Genomic DNA, 21453 nt, shown 5'->3' with positions numbered 1-21453 from the left:
TGTGTGTGTGGATACAGTACACTCTAGTGCTCGCCCACTCATTGTCTCAGAAACATGTGCCTCAGACCTTTGGTCAACTTAGTAGTAGTACAAGTAGTAATACTAGTAGTTATAGTGGTAGCAGTTTTAGTAATTGTAGCAGTATGAGTAGTAATAGTTGTAGTACTAATAAAAGTAATAGTAGTTATAGAAATGAGCATAGGCCTAGTAGTGTTGGTAGTAGTTGTTGCAGTAAGCAGTACGCAGAAATAGTAGCAGTAGTATTTGTAATACTAATTTTAGTAGTACTAGGACCAGCAGCAGTAATGGTATCTGTAGGAATGGTAATAGTAGCATAGGGCTTGGCGATAAAGCCAAAAATGTTATCACGATAAATAAATGTATATCATAAAATATCAATTATTGTCACGATAAATGTCAAATCATTATTTCTTTCAAGTTTAATAGTGGCAAGTAGCAATAGTAGTAGCAGTTGTAACAGTAGTAGTAGTACTAGTGGTAATACTAGTAATATTAAAGTAATTATTAAAACTAGTAATGGTACAAGTAGTAATAGTAGTTGTAATAATATTAGTAGCAGCTGTACTAATAGAGTTGTAATAGAAGTAGTACCAGTAATACTAGTAGTCATAGTTACTAATAATTACAACCACTACACAAGTACTTGCAGTTAAATAATTATTATAAAATAAAATATTAGTACGAGTTGTAATGATAGTAGTATTAGTAGTACTGTGATACGAGTCGTAGTGCAAGTAGTTAAAGTAGTAGTAGCATTTAGAAGGTTACTTCTCAAATGACCAGAGTGGTGTTAATGTAATCGTTCCAACCTAATCTCTGAACAAAATCAGTTGCATGCTGACAGCTCTTTGCTTTGGGAAAAAGAAAAATGACAAGTTTCCCTTTAAAAGGATAATAACTGGAAACATTATACTCCCCTCCCAAACACACACACTACCAGATGTCTCTTTGTTGCATGAATGAAGCTATACTTAGTCACCACGAGTCCATAAGCCATCCCACCCGTGGATGAATGGTAAAGTCTCTTGCTGTGGTATCAATTCTAATCTGGCTTTAAGAAAGAATTGTTGTAATCTACATTAACAGAAGCAGGGAGTGGGTTGTTTTATAAAGACAGACAGGAACAGTGATGTGTTGTTGGCTTTTTTTTTCCTTGGATTTCCATCTGCAGTAGATAAACACAGAAGCCGCTCAGATGTATTGAATCTTACCCATGTCTCCCACCAATTAGTTTGTCCTTCTTCCTCCCTCCCCCCCTCCCCCCCTCCCCCCCCATTCATCATGTTGATAGCTCACTTGGTGCTCATCTAACGTTCGACCGAATCTTATGCGTGGAATCGTCACAACCTGAAAGGGCCGTCTTCCCCCCGGCCTGAGTTCCTGTTTGTTAATTAGCTGAAAGACAAGGATGAAAAACAGTCTGTTTTTATTTCCCCAGTGCAACATTTTGATGGAGTCGGACGGTAATGCAGAGCCCTATTTGTTGGGGAGTTATGAGGAGTTTGTAACAGCTTTAATTTCTCTTTATGACCGTCCTTGGTCTGTGCATTTTATGTGTGTGTGTGTGTGTGTGTGTTTTTTGTGTGTGCTGATAGCAGCTCTTGATCCCAAAGCCTTTTTTCGTCCAGAGATGCATGCCATTCACTTTTTCTGCCCCTTTATCTTCTTGGACAGAATAAGGTTTTTTTTTCTAGTAATGGCTAAAAGGTCACATGCATGGTCCGTGGCACAATCCTGCAGGGCACGAAATGTTATCCGCAAAGGTTTAGTCCCTTTGTGAAGGGGATTTTTCTGACTTTCCTAAGCCACAGAATCCTCTTTATTACTTTGAAGAACTGAGAAGATGTTTAGGTTTCAATTAAATTGCCATCGAGCTCGATCAGCGATTGTATTACTAATAAGAGCCAGCAAGGGTACAAACAACAAAACAAACGATCAGTCCTTCAAAACCGCCTGAGAGATTCAATTAGATGATAGCGATAGATTCATTAGTGCCCATGATATACACACTGATTGCTACTTATACTATTTAATGAGACAAAAATAGATTATTGTCAGCAGCCCACCCCTATGCTCTACTGACTACTCCCCTCATATTGGTGCATGTGTTCTTCTCTTCCTCCCATCTTATGTAGACTAGACAAAGTTTGTCAGATTTGTGTGCATTCCTGTTTAACGTTTAGGAATAGTTAACATGTTGGGAAATGTGCTAAATTGCTTTCTTTCCAAGAGTGAGATGAGAAGAGTGATATAAACCTCTAAGTCTGTGGTAACAGGAAGTGGTTAGCCTAGCTTAGCATAAAAAGTAGAACTAGGTAAACTCCTAGCACGGCTTCTAAACACTTCAGACCAATTTTATTTTCACCTGGGCGTCCTCCCCTTACATCCACTTCATAAAGAACAATGATGACCTATAGCCCAATGCAATTCTGACTTGTATTTTCAAGCTTTTAAAACTCCCTGTTGTGTTTCTACTACTGATTTCTATCACACAGCTGTTACGTAGACTCCGTTTAGACAGAACCAGGCTACGTGGTTCCCTCTGCTTCCAATCTATTTCTATGCTAAGCGAATGGCATCCCAATTTGTATCAAATACAAATACAATACAAAATAAATTTTACTTAAGTACAATACCAGAGTAAATTTATTTTCCACTACTGCTGTTTCTTTATTAGAAAACTCCACAGGTTACCTTTACGTTTGAACTGAGGGCAGATTCATAAGCTTACATATATACATACAGTATATATGGAATTTGAATTGGGAGACACTGGAGATCTGAATGAATGAACTGTAGATCATATTCACTAGACCAGAATGCAATATCAGCCAGTCACATCCCCCTGACCTCTTGGTCTCCCTGTCTTATCTTCTGATAGGTGGATGACCTCAAGGCCAAGCTTGCTGCGCAAGAAGTGGAACTCAAGCAGAAGAACGAGGACGCTGACAAGCTGATCCAGGCAAGAACATTTAAGACACACTGCACAAAATATCATTTTTAAATGTTTGTATTTTCCCAGTTACTGTCCTCTAGTGGAGCAGATAGTTTTGATTTTCTTTACCCAGGTTTTGGGAACTCTGTTCTCGGGATGAAGTGCAGTGACCCCAATACAATGGGGATGAATGGAATTTTGCTTGCGATACTCAAAGAAATGAAAAATGGCATCTAAAGAATTTAGCACCAGCTTGTCCTTCCATCACCAATGTCCCCTTTACTGGATAATCCACAGATAGAATCCTGGTGTTGGGTGTAAAAAGTGCTCACTGCAGCGTGAGAAATACAGAGAGAGCTGGACTTAAACCTCTGATCTTTTTCATCTTCTGTTATCTTCTGTTATAGATCGATCTCAGATAGGTCGGAGGGGTAAACATTAGTATGCTCTACAATGTTTTTCTGGGTACTTGCTGCCACTTGGAGTTTGTCAGCATTTGAAGTTGCCCAATGCATATTTTAGTCACTTGTAATTCCACTCTTCATTTTAAACTTAACACTCGATGACGTGTTTGTGTGGTCATGTTTTACACTTACTGACTAACTGAACTTGCACCATTAATCCAGAAAGAAATTCTGTGTGCTGTCCCCAGGTGGTTGGGATAGAAACTGAGAAGGTGTCCAAAGAGAAAGCAATAGCTGATGAGGAAGAGCAAAAGGTGGCGGCCATTGCTGTAGTCGTCAGCGGCAAACAGAGAGACTGCGAGGAGGACTTAGCCAAGGCTGAACCAGCTCTCCTAGCTGCTCAGGATGCCCTTAACACTCTCAATAAGGTCAGTTAGTCTCTTGCTGCCCTTGCTGTGCCTTATAGATTTGCTCCGTCATACTCTTCCCTCTTAGTTTTCTTCTTTTTTTAAGAGGGGTTGTGTTCTCTTCTCTTTATTTGATTTAGTTTGCCCAGCTTCAGTGGAATAAGTTATGTCCACACAAGCCTTGAACTGTATAAAAGATTATTGAATCACAGGATTTAGCCAAGTCTTTGCTAAAATAATGTCTTTCCTATGTTCTGCGGGCATTTTACTTCATCCTCGTATCCCGTGTAGGTTTTTGAGCCGCCTCTGGGATTTTCAAAAACACCCTCTGTGTTTAAAAGGTGCTCTCTGTTCAAACAAGCAGAACAGACAGTTCAATCACTGCTTAGAGCTCTCTAAAGATGCCCTAATTAGAATTCTCTGTTGTCTTCTCAAAGTCAGCACAGGTTCTTCTTCCTTTACTCTAATCCTTTCCTTTTTCTCTCTCTTTTCCCCCAGCAGACCACAGAGATATGCAGTTGTTCAAACACAATTAAATCATAGCTCTTTTTTCATTTCCCATCCATTATTCTCTCTGCCGCTCCTACTTCAGAACAACCTGACAGAGTTGAAATCATTCGGCGCTCCGGTGGCGGCGGTGACCAACGTCACAGCTGCAGTCATGGTCCTGTCGGCACCCGGCGGCAAAGTCCCAAAAGATCGCAGCTGGAAGGCCGCAAAGGTGATGATGGCCAAAGTGGACTCGTTCCTGGACTCTCTGATAAACTTCAACAAGGAGAACATCCCAGACACTTGCCTAAAAGCCATTCGGCCTTACCTGCAGGTGAGCGTTTCAATTAGCCCTTATTCATTAAAGTCGACGCTAACAGCGCACAGTGTGCAATGTCTGCCGCTTGGGAAGTTCAACTAATGAGTCAGAAATTTAGCAGGGGCATGACTACAATGACAGTGGCACATAATGGCTGCCGAGCGTCCAAAACACAGCCATAGAAAATCAACCAGTTAATTAAGCATTACAAATTTAACAGCCGCCCTGATTATGGAGTTCAATGGAGCGGAGACCGGGTGTATTGCAGCAGAAAAAGCTGAAATTCACTCTAAATTCACAATTTACATCACGCAGATGCCGTTTCCAGACTACAATGGAATGTGATTTTATATTTCTTATAAAAGAACTTAAATCAACCACAGTTCTAACTTCTAAATAATGTGACTTTAATCATTGTGTTTAAGGTTCTGTTTAACTGTGTTTTGTTTTTTCTGGGGTGGGTGTTATTTGGCCAAAAACACATTGTCACAGAGCTTGTAAGAACCTACAAAATGCAAATATTGCACGCTGCCTTTGAAAAGTGTTAAATATAGACTATGTAACTTTTGAAAAAAGAAATACAACCCTCCTCTTACAAATGAAAAGTTGAAATCATAAGCACCTGGGGCTTTTTCTGCTACAGTGTCACTTAATGGTATAACCAGTAGCTCATGGTGGCAAACTTTAGATAGGCCTTGCAACTGAAACTGAATGTGGTCATTTTGGTATTGTATGACAGGGTATCAGGGCCTGATGGCATTTGATCAGTGTTTTATTTTGCATTTGTTTGCTTGTCCATCTTTTCGGTCTTCTCCAGGATCCAGAGTTCCAGCCAGAACTGGTGGCCTCCAAGTCGAACGCGGCAGCTGGCCTGTGCTCTTGGGTTTTGAACATTGTCAAGTTCTATGAGGTTTACTGCGAGGTGGAGCCCAAGCGTCAGGCTCTGAGCAAGGCCAACGCAGAGCTGGCTGCTGCACAGGAGAAGCTCGCCGCCATCAAAAGCAAGATCAATGTAAGTCATAGCATTGGACTGACGATACGGGAAAAGAAAAGTTTATTTGATGTTTCAAAAGAAGGAAATTTCAGTATCTAAAATCCAGAGGATAATATCTATGAAATTGTATTACCATTTTATTAGAGAAAGGACTTAATGTTTTTGAAGTCCTTTCTTTGTTTTATAGTCTTTTCTTCGACACAGAAACGCACTCACTAAAGAGTGTCATAAAACTTTAGAGGCTGGGCTGGCTTTTGTACAAAAAATACAGACTGAAAAATCTCAGCACCAAGCTATAAAAGATTTCTGAGACATCAGTGTGGATCATCAACTTTATCAAACCCAGACGATATGCAGTATAATAAGAATTTGATGTTACGTAAATAAAATAAAAACAACAACAACCAGAGGCTATGAGCTGGAGCAAAAATTCAGGATATGAATTATTTTATCAAGGCTTGAGTGACAGTTGACACACGAGCTCTGCCAGTAATGATATACCACCAGCATTTCATCAATACAAAGCTGGTGTAAGTGCTATTAAAGGCTTTTACTGTTCATTAATCTAAAACCAAATCCATCAACCTAAAAACCCTATTGATAAAAGCTGCTGTAAATAATTGTTTCTCAGTGGCGTTTGACATTCAGCACATCAGAGCGCCAGAGAGCCCCAGCAGAGCGCAGTGCTCGGGACTCTGCGGCGGCGTCGGCTGCTTACATCAAACCCTGCGGAGTGCAGACTGACGACTCTTAATAAGATCCAGCGTGACTTCTCGCTGTCATTTTTCAGCCCTCAATCAGATCGCTTGAGCGGAGTGTGGGTTCGGAGCCAAGGGGAATTAGCAATCCTCAAACTAATCTACTGAACCTGTGTGCCTCTCCACCGATTAATCCTGTTTGTCCTTGTGCTAATTGCTTCCATATGCCAAATAAATCCATAGCGAAGGGAATGATAAGTTTTACCCAACTTTTCACACGCTTCACAAGGTTTTTTTTTCATAAAGAGACTTTAGCAATCTTTGTTCTTTGTCTTTGAAGATTCTCTCTGACCACGCTGTATTTTAACAAGTGCCAATTTCTCTCTGTCTGTGTGTGTGTGTGTGTGTCTGTCTGCGTGTTTGTGGCCTATCAGCACCTGAATGAAAACCTGGCCAAGCTGACGGCCAAGTTTGAGAAAGCCACTGCAGACAAGCTCAAGTGCCAGCAGGAAGCAGAATCAACCGCGCGCACCATTTCCCTGGCCAACCGCCTGGTGAGGAGGGCAACAGCAGGGTCACGCAGAGCACCAGCTACCCACTAACACACAAACTCACTGTCTGGCCCATCTGTCCCACTTGCTCCTTCATTCACATAGATACAGATGTGTGCAAGCTTTTATCTACATTTGTTAGTGTGACTGTCTCTCTCTGAGATGCTGTAAACCAATATAAACACATGATTCGAAGAGAAAACTGACACATCTTCTCAGAGTCTGTACAGTGCAAACAGGATTTGCTAGCACCCAAAACAGCGTTAAGTTTTCATGAAGAATGTGTCAAAATGTAGGCTAAAAACACAGTACATCATTTGAAGTTTGGAAAATCAGACATTCAACGTGGTTTATCCTCAGTAACCTTTCAAATGTCTTCGTCAGATTTATAGTGCAGCGCAGGATAAAGCTTCGCTGATATTCAAACCTCATGATCTGATATTGGCGTCTGGCGTCTGGCATCTTGCGTGACTTGACGCTAGATGGAGAATGACAAGCCGAAAGATGGGAGGCCGTCTCAAAAAACTAGCATGGCTGTAGACTCTTAGTCTTGTTTACTTCTTCAAGATGGGGTTCGAATTCAAATCATGCTTCACTGATTGAAAAGCTGTTAAACATAAATATGGAAATGAGGAGTATAAATGGAAGCAGGAAACAATTGAAACTGAAGCAGAATCGTGATTTCTAACAACTTCTAACAATTTATATTTTGTGTGACATAATCAAATACAGATTGCATCACACCCTTAATGCACAAGCATGTATTTATACACATATATACCCCAAAACAACTGTCTCTTTCTTAGGTGCTCAATTCATATGTTTACACACACATACACAAATCCCTCCATCATCTTCTGGTTTGGAAATCTCCTGCTGACAGCAGCACAACAAAACCATGAGTGTTGACACAGTTAGTCTGATAATCTAAATTATTCAGAGGAAGATTTCAAAAGGCCTGACAGGAGCAACAAAAGGACAAGATCTGCTAGTCAATCACAAATATCAATACAAATGCTTTCAACTAGCCGAAGTGTAAAGTGTGATCTATGCTGAGAAGTTACAGTCTATCAAAGTATGGGGCCTCCAAAGTTTGGAAGATATTAAGGTGAACTTTATTGATCCCTGAAGGGAAATTGTATGATTGCTGCAGTAAAGAGTAGAGGAGTTGGTACATGAGCAGAGAGGTGATAAAAGATATGAAAACCTAATAAAAAAGGACTTGAAAGTAGCAAGGCGTTGTTGTTCTGGAGATTTCCTGGTATTCATGATGCTGTGCATCGATAAAGGCAGCCGAAGATTAATTTAGATTTAATTTTACAGGATGCCTGTGGGGAATTCGCTGTAGTAATGTAAGTTTCAGTGTAAAAAACAACGTGCTCTCGTTCGGCCCCTGTGTTTCAGGTGGGAGGTCTAGCGTCAGAGAATGTTCGCTGGGCTGAGGCCGTAGAAAACTTCAAGAAACAGGAGAGGACTCTGTGTGGGGACGTCCTCGTCATCACCGCCTTTATCTCCTACCTGGGATACTTCACCAAACGCTACAGGCTTCAGCTCATGGACAACACCTGGAGGCCTTATCTCAGTCAGCTGGAGGTGAGTGGCCCTGGAAAAAAATGGAATTATATTATACTTTACGTTCGTTAAGACGTGATGGCTGACGTTCCCTTCCTCAAAAATGTAACTACGTGTTGGGCCATGCTGCAGCTGGGTGCTGCTTGTGTTTTTTCAGTTTCTGAGCCAGTGGGGATTACTGAGCGGGAAGACATCATTAAAGAAAACACCTGTTTTTCATTTCTGCAGGTTATTACAACATTGTACTCACAAAAGTAATTACTGGTGTAATGCCAACAGTTTCTTTTATAATGGTGGTCTGTGTGGAAAAGTTTTTGGCTGCAGTACCAATAGTGGCCACTGGGGAACAATCGGCAGCGCCATAATCAGCTCATTTAATAAATCCATGAGCTTACATCCCCAGCGTCCTGGTCAACTTTGACCTAATATAGGTATGTACAATCATGGTTAGGCTGTGCAGCTACCTCAGCTTATTTGTAACATTTTCTGATCGTCTGACATGCACAGTTACAACTTTTTTTTTGTGATGTCATTCCAAATACAGTGTCACCATAACCATTATAACCTCATAAAATTCAAGTTGGAAGATACCAGTTTGTCTTTAAGCCAGTGCAAGGTGCTGGCAGAGATTGTTAAGAGTGAATACAACATGAAGCTAGTTTTACAAGATCTAATGTTAACACAATAAATGTGGGGTAGATACAGCAATTAAAGCATGCAAAACCCACTTGCATAATCATACTTGGCCACAACGGCTTGTGTCAAGTATAAATCCAGCTTCACACTGCCATTTGTTTCTGGAGAAAAAAGGTTAATTAAGAAACCATAGTTCTGTATAACATACAGAAGCTTAGCAGAAACTTTAGGTTCCACTTTTAAGACTTTACCACATCACAAAATATGATTTCATCTGTAAGGTTCCCATCCCAGTGACCCCTGACCTGGACCCTCTGACCATGCTGACGGACGACGCGGGCGTTGCTGCGTGGCAGAACGAGGGGCTGCCCGCTGACAGGATGTCCACTGAGAATGCCACCATTCTCACTTCCTGCCAGCGCTGGCCCCTCATGGTGGACCCCCAGCTGCAAGGCATCAAGTGGATCAAAACCAAATACGGCGAAGACCTACGCGTGATCCGCATCGGACAGAGAGGGTAGGAGGCTTTACATTGAAGTGTGCACATGGTCTTTCTTTGGAGAAGGCTTTGACAGCGGGGATTCTGCTCTTTTGCCCTGAAAAGGTACCTGGATGCCATAGAGAGAGCACTGGCAGAAGGTGATGTGGTTCTGATAGAGAACCTGGAGGAAACGTTGGATCCTGTTCTTGGACCTTTGCTGGGCAGAGAAACCATTAAGAAGGGCAGGTAAAGAACACCTCAAGAATTGCCAGGATGCATATTAGAGTAGCGCTGTGAGCTTTCTGGACAGACTCAACTGCCCCAAAATTGATTGTGTCCCTTCAGATTGCGCAATTGTGATGAAGCAGCTACATGACTGTCTCGCTTGAGTATACTTCAGTGTGAACAGTCTGCTGGTAATGGCTTACATAATTGTTACTTTAGTAGGCAGTATGCAGTACATACTGATTGCTATTTTGAACGGACCCTAGGAGCTTGACTAGGAGTTGGCTGGAATTGGGATAGATGCATTTTAAACATTTGAACACTAAATCACTGGTAAGTAATGTTAAGGGACAAAAGACTATAAAAGTAAGGTCAGTGGCTTAATGCATGACTACATAAACCCTCAACCCTCTGGATTTAAATTGCACTTTTTTTTTCATAAAAAGTAATCTAAAACATCTATACAACCACCTCTAGTACATTGCATGGCTGAGACATGTAGTGACTTTATAGCAAATACGTAAATAGTTTTTGTTAAATATATGCTTATATTGGCCCTCCATTAGAAAACCAAGGTTTGGTCTGACCTAAAGTTATCAATACTGATAATTGATCGAAATGCATTCACACAAATATGCAATGCAGAATGTTATTACTGTCATTACTTTGAGTGAAAAGTTTCATTGTCACGATGGTCTAATACTGACTTTCCATTAGTACATATTGGAACATTATCAGCAAAAAAACATAGATAGCTTATATGTTCTGAAATTTAAACTTATAGAAAACATTAGAAACTGACACAAAATGTGAAGATTGCAGCGTCAATCAAAATTATTATTACTACTATCAACTTTACAAAAACTAATACAGGTTGGAACCTAGTTGTAACAGCTGTCTTCATCTATTTCAGATATAGGTGCTGGAGAAATAGCCCTTTAAAGTAAATTAGCAACTACCCCAAGCTATAACAAAGTCAATAAATACCTTTTCCCTTCAAGTAATGAAAAAAAAACTAACCTTTTAATAGAGACAAAATAAGATGTTAAAAAACAATTGAAGAGACGGTACTGCAAAACATGAGTTGCAAAATGAAAGGATAAGACACTGTCCTGCTTTCGTAAGTACTCATCAGAGCACCAAATGTGTATTAATCCACCACTAAAAAGTGTCCCCAGCAAAATTTCCACCTGTGCTTTACTTATGCTTAAAAACTACAATGGCCAGCCTTTTTTAAAAATGAAACTATATATTTTTGAGCAGTTTTGTCTTTGGGAAGCACCAGTGGGATTGGGTCTCATAGCCACAGACAGGTTAGGGAAGTCAGAACAAGAATAATATAGAATAACACCAGCCTTGTACTGTGAAGTGTACTACATATAGGACATAGGATTTATTTGTCCGAATATAAGATAACATTGGACAAATGAGTCAGAGTTATTGTTACTAACGAATCCCCTCAACTGGTGTCTGCTTTGATAACATGATTCAGCGACTCTTAATGATCAGAAGATTTTCGGTCCCCTTTTATCCAAACAGGTACATAAAGATCGGAGACAAGGAATGCGAGTACAACCCCACTTTCCGTCTCATCCTGCACACCAAGCTGGCCAGCCCTCATTACCAGCCGGAACTGCAGGCCCAGTGCACCTTGATAAATTTCACAGTGACCAGAGACGGTCTGGAGGACCAGCTGCTGGCCGCGGTGGTCAGCATGGAGAGACCTGACCTGGAACAGCTGAAGGTGAGGAAGTCAGAATATCAGTGGAGGCGGAGAGAAACACTACCGGATACAGCTATTGAACAACAAAAAGAAATTTTTGACAGATCTCTTTTCATGTCGCAGGAATGTAGAAGTGAACCCGAGCAGACATGAAAGCAGTATCTGTCATACTCTTCAGGTGCTATCAGAGAACAAACTGTTCCACGTTGGACTCTTTTGAGCTCCTCTCATAACATCTCTTCTGTGCAGGTGTAATTAAAGGAAACAGTCAGAGGAGTCGGGGGCCTCCAGAAGCTGGGCGTAGCACTCTCGCACGTCATTATCCATCTTAAACGCTGCATGTCGGCAAGAAAACATCGTCTTTAAACATCACAAGAGGCTGCAGGACCGGGCTCTTTGATTCCAAAACAATCAGCTGCCGCCTTTGATTAACGGCAAACTAAGTGGACTTGTGATAATTATGGGGCTTTGGGTCCCTCACTTAGGGAGACTAGGACACTGCACGGCTGTGTGTGCGTGTGTGAGTGTGTCACTGTGTGCGCATGGAAGCATGTGTGTTCACGTGGCATGTGTATGCGGAACAAGTTAAATGTATATTCACATTGATTTTTAATCGGTATTACAATTACTGAATAGTTGTGCACCACTTTACAATTTCTTAACTGTTGTCCAAATTCCAAAGAAGACTTTTAGACCTCTGGTAATGCTATGGAGCTGTTTTTCTATGAGGGGGGGCCCTTTTGTGTTTGTTTATCTCACATTGTTTTTCTCATGCACACATGTAAGGACACACATAGACATAGCTGTGTGGTAATGAACCAACAAGACCATTAGCTAGTAAACATGTACGTAAACAATTCTGCATTTAAAATACTTAAAATAATCCAAAATCAGCTTTGCAAATGTTTCGGAGCACTACTGGAGGGAGGGACAGTAGTCTTCTAAAAGACATTCTCTCTATTCCTTTGGTGATCAAACAGTGCATGAGTAAACCATTTCATCTGTCAGCATAGCCATGAGCTGCTGTTGTTGGAATGGCTTTGATTCGGTTTCTGAACCGTAGTGTGTTTCTGTGCTGGTACCTTGGCTGGTTCAGGCCTCTGGTGGACAGCTGACGCCCCAAGCTTTTCATATTCTTGATATTCCATGCAGCGGTTAGTTCGGGGTCTTTAACGGCATACTGATTTTCCACATAGTGTGCAGCTCGACGTCATTTAAGCAACATCCATCTTTTCAAAGCAAAAACACCTCCATGCGAGTGAGGCTGATCCGATATTCTGGGATAAGGTCATAGACGTTCTATATCGCAGATAATCTACATTTGTTCTCCACTCATTTAATCGTTTTCCTTTAGTTTGTCAACCTTTCTCTGACAGACTGTCTTTAGCTCCATTGGAAGCAAATGAATAGTGTCTTCATTTTTAAGCAATTATTTATATATATATATACAATGTAACACAGCAACAATTCAATATTCACTCCTGTACTACTGTAGGTATTAGCCGCCTCGTACGTTCACCAGCTATTCACTAACTTTGCCTGTCGGCTGTTAGGTGCTGAGCAGGTCGTGTACAGCTGCCTGCAGATGGAAACAATGCTGGTAAGAGCAGAAAGACTGAAACAAAGCAGTCAAGTTGCATGCTGAGAAACCAAAACAATGACCAGCAAAATGCTGCGTAGGGTACGGGGCTACGCCGTCAATTATAAATCACGCTTAACTACACAATGCTCTAGACATAAATTTAGTATGGCTGACCTCGAACAGTCGAAGATTCCATTGCTTTGATGGGCGGAGCCTGATTCAACTGTTAATCTCACAGTCGGCGTGTCAGTGCGCATGTGTAGGCGTAGCGTGTATGTGTGTGTAGTAGCAAAAGAGGAACACTTGCTGAAGAGACGGAGCTCCAGCTTCACCGGTGCGGGACGTTCGGATCATTTATCACCATTGATGAAAAAATATTTTATTGTTTTTAAATAGTACTTGAAATAGAACCGCGAGGAACTGCGACGTGTAGTTGTCGGCCGCACGCATGCACGCAGCTGGTGAATGGCATGCAAGCAGTGAGAAAATGGTCAACAATAAGCCTCCGTTTAGTTGGAAATGTACAGTGTGAGTTACAGTGAATAATAGAGACTGCAGCTCTGCAGCTTCTCAAGATCAAAGCGGAGCTGCGGTGTGTATCCCCCCACCCCCCGCTTGAAATCGCCACGCACAAACACACATGATTCAACTATCTGTCGACTACAGGCATGATCTGACAATTCTGATTCGACTATGTAAATCCTTGGTCGGGGGCAGCCCTAAAATTTAGTAAAATACCTGTCCTCTTGTTACAAACACGTTACTTACTGTCCCCACCCAACAAAGAGCTTTAAATAGAGAATCCAAAGGCTTTCATGAACTGGAACGATAATGACAGACAACAGCAAAAGATTAAGTATTTATGTTCGAATGTCATGTATTGTTACTATCATCCATGAAGAATTGCCCATAAAGGCAATAATCCAATAATCCTAAATCAAAAAAATCTCATTTTGAAGCACTAACAATTTACCATTGTGTCACAGTCACCCTGGGTACGGTCCCTGAAACACTCCTCCATTTATCATCAAGCTGCAGGAATTGTGTAATTGTGTCTTGATGTTATCCTCAAGGGAGTTTCATCTTTTTCTTGTCACTTTGGCAAACTCATTTATGTTCACACATCCACATCCGCCTCTCCAAAATCAAAGGAGAGGCAGATAGGAGGCACTTTTTAATGTAAATGTTGTGCGTCTTTGTTGTGTTGACCCCGGACCCTTGACTGAGAGGAGGGGAGAGCCGCTGTTCCACTCTGTTGATCAGCAGCGCCCTCACCAGCTGTAGCTTTAAGCTGCCGTTGCTGGTCAGCGTTAATGGGCGGCTTGGTACATTGTGTAGCCTACACTACAGCAGGTTTTGGAGGATAATGAGCAGCATATAGTTACGATATCCACAGTATGTTCCACGGTGTGAATGTAAATGTACGTAATTAAGCGAAAATTCCCTTGATCAAAGCTCCAGCGCCTAATGATGCCTCACGCTGGTCTCATCGACAATCTGCTCTTTTCATGTCAGCTGTTTCAAATGGATTGGCCACTGGCGCTACTGTACCACAGCAATTAGACAACACATTGACACACTTCCACTGTTCCTTAAATGTGACTCTTGTTAGTCGCAGGGAAAGGAAAATCATAAATCCCTCTCCGTTCGGAATGTGTCTGTCTGACGGCGGTGTCTCTGAGAGATCAGAGCGGAAGATAATGTGGGAACTCTGTTAACGGGCCAGGCAGATTTACTCTAACACAGTGCTATTTGCATTTTGATGGTTTTCTGGAGGTGTGCTTGTTTTGAGTTGGGCCTCTTTAGGAAGTGCTTTACTCAGACCAGCAGGCTTTCGTCCACGGACAAATCAGCGTTTTTAATAAATGGAGAGAGGGGGGAAAAATGTCAAAATGCCGCAGTTATTTTAAGCCTCATGTCCCTTCAGCAAAATCCAGTGGAGAAGAAGTGAAATGTGATTTAATGAAGCTTGTTTAATTAGCATTTCTCTGAGATCGGAGGGTGAGAGAAAAAAAAAAACAAGATCTGGAACTCACTTATCATTTTAATTAACACTGAAAGTTGAAGGTGGGTGGTGAGGAGGATCGCTGTGTACACTCCAAGCACCTTCCTATCAAAACACAGCCCATAGAATGAAGTGCTGAATGGCTTTTTGTTGTCAGTAAACAACCCCGGACTGATAACAATCATCAGACTGATAGCAAAGTGCAAATTGGCTGTACCTGTTTATATGCTCTGAGTGACTCAGTGCCATTATACCTTTAATGAGGTTAGTGTTGCTACTGAGCCGTAAGATGACTACCGGGTGAAAGAGCTCTCATTTAACTGAGCCAAAGATGGGCTAAGGAGCTTAAAATGTCAAGTTGCCTTTTTGGAAGGTGCGCATGGGGATCGGTCTGCAACCTTTTACCACAATAACTACCTCCTGTGGACCTCTCTCAGCGCGTTTGAGTGTGCATGTGTACATCCTTGTGTGTGTTTGCTCCGACCCTATTCTTACCCAGACCCTCGCCGTTAATGAGAACTAAAATGCTCCACTTCCCAAATTACCTTAACAGGGCTGCTCCGTGGCACTCAGTAATCAAAAAAAATGATAGATGTAATATCTCATTTTAATCCCAATTAGGGTGTTCTGCTGACTGGTTAATTGTTTGTTTTTCCCAAGCAAGGGTAATTACAAGTACAATGTGCTAGAGGAAAGCTAATCGTTGAAAACTGACTCATTAGTGGACCCAGTTGGGAATGTTTTAATGTGGATAGCTTTTCCCCTCCAGAGCACTGACTCTGGACAAGTAGAAGGTCACAGTTTACTCACACAGGCAAATGTCCCCGGTGAAATGTCCACCACTCAAACCCATTCTGTACTTTTGTCACTGCTCGAAGCGCACGCATGTCAGGTCTTTCCTTAAAATGCCACAAATCACATCTTTGCAGTTGTGGCAGCGGAAGAACTTTTCATCTCAAGAGTGGGTAATAACGTCAAACTCAGAGCACGTAAGATTTAACAAGGCAGAGGCTCAATTAGTATTAACAATGGTGTAAAATATCTCTCATCACTGCAATAGGAAAAACTGTATTAAAGAGAGCAATTAAGCAGTTTGCTCACTTAAACTATCTGCTTCCCCGGCGTGATCTGAGCTAAGCATGACTTTTGTCATTGGAACATTCTGGCACAGGGAGGAGGAACAGCTCCACCCCCACTCCCTCCAGCAGCCTCCCTGAAATAGCACAGCCAGATATTTAGAACCACTGTCTGTCAGGGATCACGCCACTCAGAAACCCTCAGCTATTATCAGTCACCGACAACACTGGAGTAGGCAAATCTCACGACAGGCCGCCCTCCTGTAATTAAAACAATTCAAAGGTCGCAGAGGCTTCTATTAAGGGGAAATGCAATAAAGCAAAGTCATTATTGAGCAGAAAGAAGGAGCTACAACAGACTATAATGAAGGACAAAACAGGATGGAACAATAAAGAGAAGTAACCGTGCCCTATCGACTTTGTTCTCTCTACACATCTCAAACGCCAGGCTTTGAGAAAGTGAAACTTTTTCTCAGGCGCTGTTGTTTTTTCAGCTAGAACAAAGACAGAAAACTGTTTGAGTTCAAGCTTTATTAGGAGACACTGTGCACATTCCCAGATTGGTTCTTAATTGAATACATAATTTCTTGTAAACGATTCATAGAAGATGTGTGTGTGTGTGTGTGTGTGTGTGTGTGGTTCACCATCAAAGCTCCTTCCCCTCTTGCTCGAATCGACGGTCTCATCACACTGAGGGTTAGGTCGCTCGGCAGAGGTTTGATGTCGGCAACCAGACGGAAGCTGGCTAATCCAGCCCGGTGTGCTCCCATGCAAAGCATATTGATTAGTTCTGCCTTTGAGGTGCCCTTCAGTATTCGTGTCCTCACATTGACCCACACCTTGAACATCTCCCACCGCCTCAGATTTTGATGATAAGGCCAGAAAAAAAGCCTGACAACAAGCATCTGGTGCATCTGAGAAATTACGTGGGAATCAAATTGTCAAACTGAAGGGGGTTATTTTGTGTGTTTCTGTGTTGATTAGTCCGACCTGACGAAGCAGCAAAATGGCTTCAAGATCACTTTGAAGACCCTGGAGGACAACCTGCTGTCCCGTTTGTCCTCAGCTTCAGGAAACTTCCTGGGTGACACAGAGCTGGTGGAAAACCTGGAGACAACCAAACGCACAGCCGCCGAGATTGAAGAAAAGGTCCAGTTCTTTTTCATCTTTGCAGCTTTTTCATTTTATCATCCTGTTGACACGTTAGATTGCACCCTACAATTACAGTGTAACTGTTGAGTACATTGGTATTAGTAAATGGGTATTATTATAATACATGCTGGGTACGTATTCTGAAGGAAATATATAAGTACTGGGGAAGAATTATTTAGGCCCTAAGGCGGGGGTCATTTCAAGTCATTAGATGACAGGCCAGAACATAGTCAGTTTATCATTTATAATCCATCATTCACTGTGTGCCTGTTTAGCTCAGCCAGTAGTGCATAAGACTCCTGTTTGAAGGGTTGTGTGTTCATCGCCCCTTGCTGCTAGTATTATTATTCTCCCTTTTCAACAAATTGATTATGAAGAGATCGTTTTAAATGTTCAGAATTAAGCATGTGCAGGACTGTGTGCCTCCCGGCGATTGGTCCACATCAAGCTTATTTTAATTTCCCCAGTATCTACAGGCAGAGGAAACTACTGTGTTTCTCATTCAGGGGAATCCGATCTCACGTTTTCTGAAGCAAGCCAGAGACTGTTTTTAATTTCATTCAGAACTTTTCAAAGCAAAAGCTCTCAATTAAACATGACATAAAGTAGCCTACTGATGCAAAGATATTCTTACACTTTTATTTTGTAGGAACTTAAGAGGAAGTGATTATGTGAGTAACTTTCGCTGTCATGACTGAGAGCCAGCATTGGCCCGTGGGCGGCCTATTGCCGACCACTGCCCTAAGGGGTAATGACTTATCCTTATTGAGTACCTACAAAACATTTATGGGTTACAATAATATTATTGCCGGGTAAGGAGATAGGAAAACATGGGAAAATAAACTGTAATTGCAGTGCAGTGACTGGGTATCAGGGTTGTAAAATAATTCATTCACAAAACATCTGTGGCTTTATAACCAAAGTTAGAGCCTTCTGATAGAAGACAGTTAAGCCTGGCTGACATCTTGGCTACATCCAGTTTTGCTGGTGTTTCTTTTTTTTTCCTTCACTGGCAAAAAATAACACAAACCTAAGTTTATGGGCCAATCTCTGAATACACACATTACAATAAAATTTTATTTAGATAGTGCCAAATCATAACAAAAGTAAACTCAGGGTACTTTTCATATAGAGCAGGTCTAGACCGTACGCTTTGTAATACAACGGTACTGATTTACTACTACTTCTAATCCCTCGAAATGAGGACCTGACATTTCTCCCTGACATCTACCATATAATACCTTCTCTTGTACCTATGTGCAGGTACCCAGTAAGTATATCTTTGGTTATTAGTAATTTGCAGGCTGTAATCTTAGCACTGCAGTATTCCCCTCTCCCTCCCTCCCTTGCTTTGTTTCTCTTTTTTTGGTCAGCACATCAAATCATGTCACCTTACTGCATTGTCACTGCTAGAAGAGAATTACTGATGCTTCTGATACTCCAGGGCACTTCTTAGAAAGTACTGTATGATGATGTGAGAGTGTGCCTTCTGTCAGCACGGAGATGAGCGCTGCCTTTGCAGATGTTCGTTCTTAATCATAATTGCCAAAAAAAAAGGGGCACATAATTGTCGTGTTCCACGCAGCGTGAGAACATTTTGGCTGGAACCGTGAAATTGGAATAGCTCTGCTCTTCACTGGAGGGTGTTTTATTGGATGGAGCACAATTTCATCATTAGCTGATTGATGAATCCTGAGTGTATGCCTAGCTGTGCGGATGTATGCTTGTGTCTGTGAGTGTGATTCTGTTTGTGTTTGCACTATCTTTACTGTAGGTAAAAGAAGCCAAGGTGACAGAGGCCAAAATCAATGAGGCTCGGGAGCACTACCGGCCAGCAGCAGCGCGGGCTTCCTTATTGTACTTTATAATGAACGACCTCAATAAAATCCACCCCATGTACCAGTTCTCTCTCAAGGTAGGCTGTCTATTGACACTCCGTGTTTCCTCCCCGCCTCACGGGCCCTCAGCGAGACCCCTCTTTACACTCACTCCTCTGTTCCTCCTTTCCTTCTTCCATTTGCTCACGGTGTTTTATGCTCTTTGCCCTGCTTTTATTGTGTTTGTGGCTCCCTAATGTGGTTATGTAGAGCGTAATGTCTTTCATATTGTCAGCCAGCGAGCGCTGAGAGGAGGCATCCTGAGATATGGTTTGCAATCACTTCCTACTCTGCAGGTAGCTGCCCTGGCCCAAGTTATTTCCCAACATAATCAAATGAAAACGCATTCAGAGTACATATACCTTTGACCTTGTGAATGAAATGAAATATAATACGTGTTCTTCACACAAGATTAGAACAAAGTGTGACAGTAGAACACACAGAGTAGACCATAATGACATTTATTTCCTAATTACTGACCAATATGATATATTGGTTTCTATTTTGTTGAATCTATGTGACTTTTTTTTATCAATACTGTTACTTTGGTACTTAAAACACTTGATGTCAAATACTGAGACAGTGTTGTACCCGCTCCTGCGCATCCCCAGGCGTTCAGTGTGGTCTTCCAGAAAGCGGTTCTGAAGGCCGAGCCGGATGAGGCTCTGAAGCAGCGGGTGTCCAACCTAATTGACAGCATCACCTCCTCCGTCTTCCAGTACACCACCAGAGGCCTGTTTGAGTGTGACAAGCTCACGTACATCGCTCAGCTCGCCTTCCAGGTAGGACGGGGAGCGGGTTTCATCTTCTGCATGGTTTGTTTTGAGAACAAGCTCGCCATTGAATCAATTGCTCCTGAGACCAGCGGCCCTTTCTGGAGCTAATCAAGTGGAAAGGAAATGTGGATTGTGCTGAAAGAACAACATTTCAAAGTCCTTCCTGTTTGTTGTGTGCCCAGATCCTGTTGATGAATAAAGAAATAAACTCTGCAGAGCTGGACTTCCTTCTGAGATACTCTGTCCTACCAGGTGTAACATCGCCAGTGGATTTCCTATCCAACCATTCCTGGGGAGGGATCAAGGTACAGAGAGAGGCAGAGATAGCTGTTTTCTCGCATCTCCTCAAATATAATAACAATGGAGAGGAGCTGAATTCTTGTGAAATGCAAAGGTGCACCACTAGATTAAATTTCTTTCAGGTCATGGTCAAACCAAAAGTAGCTGATGCTAGACACTGGCTGGTAACTGCTACTGTGACTAGCGCTAGGGCTGAAACAATTAGTCTGTTAATTGAATACCCGTAAACCTTCACTTAAAGTTCATTTAAAGTCTAGTTTCAATTAGACGCCTGGTCTAGTTTTTATAGAAGTAATCTTTGGATGTATAAAACCTCTTAAAGCACACCGGGTCGCCCAATTGAGCTACCCCTAAGCTGCTTAGATCACACATACAAATATAAATGTTTAAACTTTTGTCAATATGGACATGTTTCACATCATCAGATCTCCACAATTCAGACGTGTAGTTCATTTTATGGAAACAGTGAGCACCAAGGCATAATTCATTCAGTTTTACCGGCATGGTAAAGCAATTAAAGGCCTGTCCCATTTGAGAGATGTAGACAGGGTGAGTACCATGATTGAAGGGTATAAAAAGCTATTAACTGAAGTTTTCTGGCAGTCAATTGAAAGAACAAAAACTTTGATAATTGAGTCAGTTAACTTTGTGTAGATAATATAAAGGAAAAATGCTAACAGTCAATGGGGGGTCCAATGCCAACGCTTTTACAAAAAGTGACAAAGCCTAGTTATTTGACGCTATATATATTGATATATATTGGATATTTTTTTCAATTCAACATGTTTTGACCAAAAAATTAATCAGTCAACCATAAAAAAAGGGTCAGATTAATCGATAATGATTTGGCAGTTGCAGCCCTAGCCCGCATGCTGCCTGGTTGCATGCTAGCTAGCCTGTGCTTCCTTTGGGTGAGTTACGAGGTCAGAGCCAAGGTGTGAAATATTAATGCCTCACCTATTCTACATTGACATAATATTCCATTCTATATGAGTAGGCTGACTGAAAGGCTGCTGTGACTGTAAATGTAAAATCCCAATTCCAAAAAAGATCTGTACAAAACGTTCTTGCCAAGATCTGTACAAAAGTGCAATGAAAGATGTTCACACCATCCCAAAATAGTATTCCCTTTCATAAAGACAGAACTCTCCTCTTGAGAGTCATAGAGATGTATTAAAATGATGCATGAAGAGTGTTAAATTGTACATCAGCTCTCCCATCCTGGATGCC

General features: G+C 41.7%; 1 protein-coding gene across 1 annotated transcript in view; it reads left to right on the top strand.

Moving 5' to 3' along the window:
* The window catches only part of LOC123983449 (dynein axonemal heavy chain 9-like), a 137072-nt gene that overhangs the window by 88775 nt on the left and 26844 nt on the right, over nt 1-21453 (top strand). Inside the window, 15 exon segments of the mRNA XM_046069706.1 lie at nt 2903-2983; nt 3609-3788; nt 4360-4590; nt 5393-5587; nt 6702-6821; nt 8223-8411; nt 9308-9543; nt 9631-9753; nt 11272-11297; nt 11300-11382; nt 11384-11476; nt 17103-17267; nt 19045-19185; nt 19759-19929; nt 20106-20228. Coding sequence (XP_045925662.1) covers nt 2903-2983; nt 3609-3788; nt 4360-4590; nt 5393-5587; nt 6702-6821; nt 8223-8411; nt 9308-9543; nt 9631-9753; nt 11272-11297; nt 11300-11382; nt 11384-11476; nt 17103-17267; nt 19045-19185; nt 19759-19929; nt 20106-20228 — 2157 coding nt within the window.

This window comes from Micropterus dolomieu, linkage group LG14, assembly GCF_021292245.1.
Source record: "Micropterus dolomieu isolate WLL.071019.BEF.003 ecotype Adirondacks linkage group LG14, ASM2129224v1, whole genome shotgun sequence".
NCBI classification, from domain to species: domain Eukaryota; kingdom Metazoa; phylum Chordata; class Actinopteri; order Centrarchiformes; family Centrarchidae; genus Micropterus; species Micropterus dolomieu.
The sequence above is the reverse complement of the archived record's forward strand: the minus strand, read 5'-3'. Positions and strand labels throughout refer to the sequence as shown.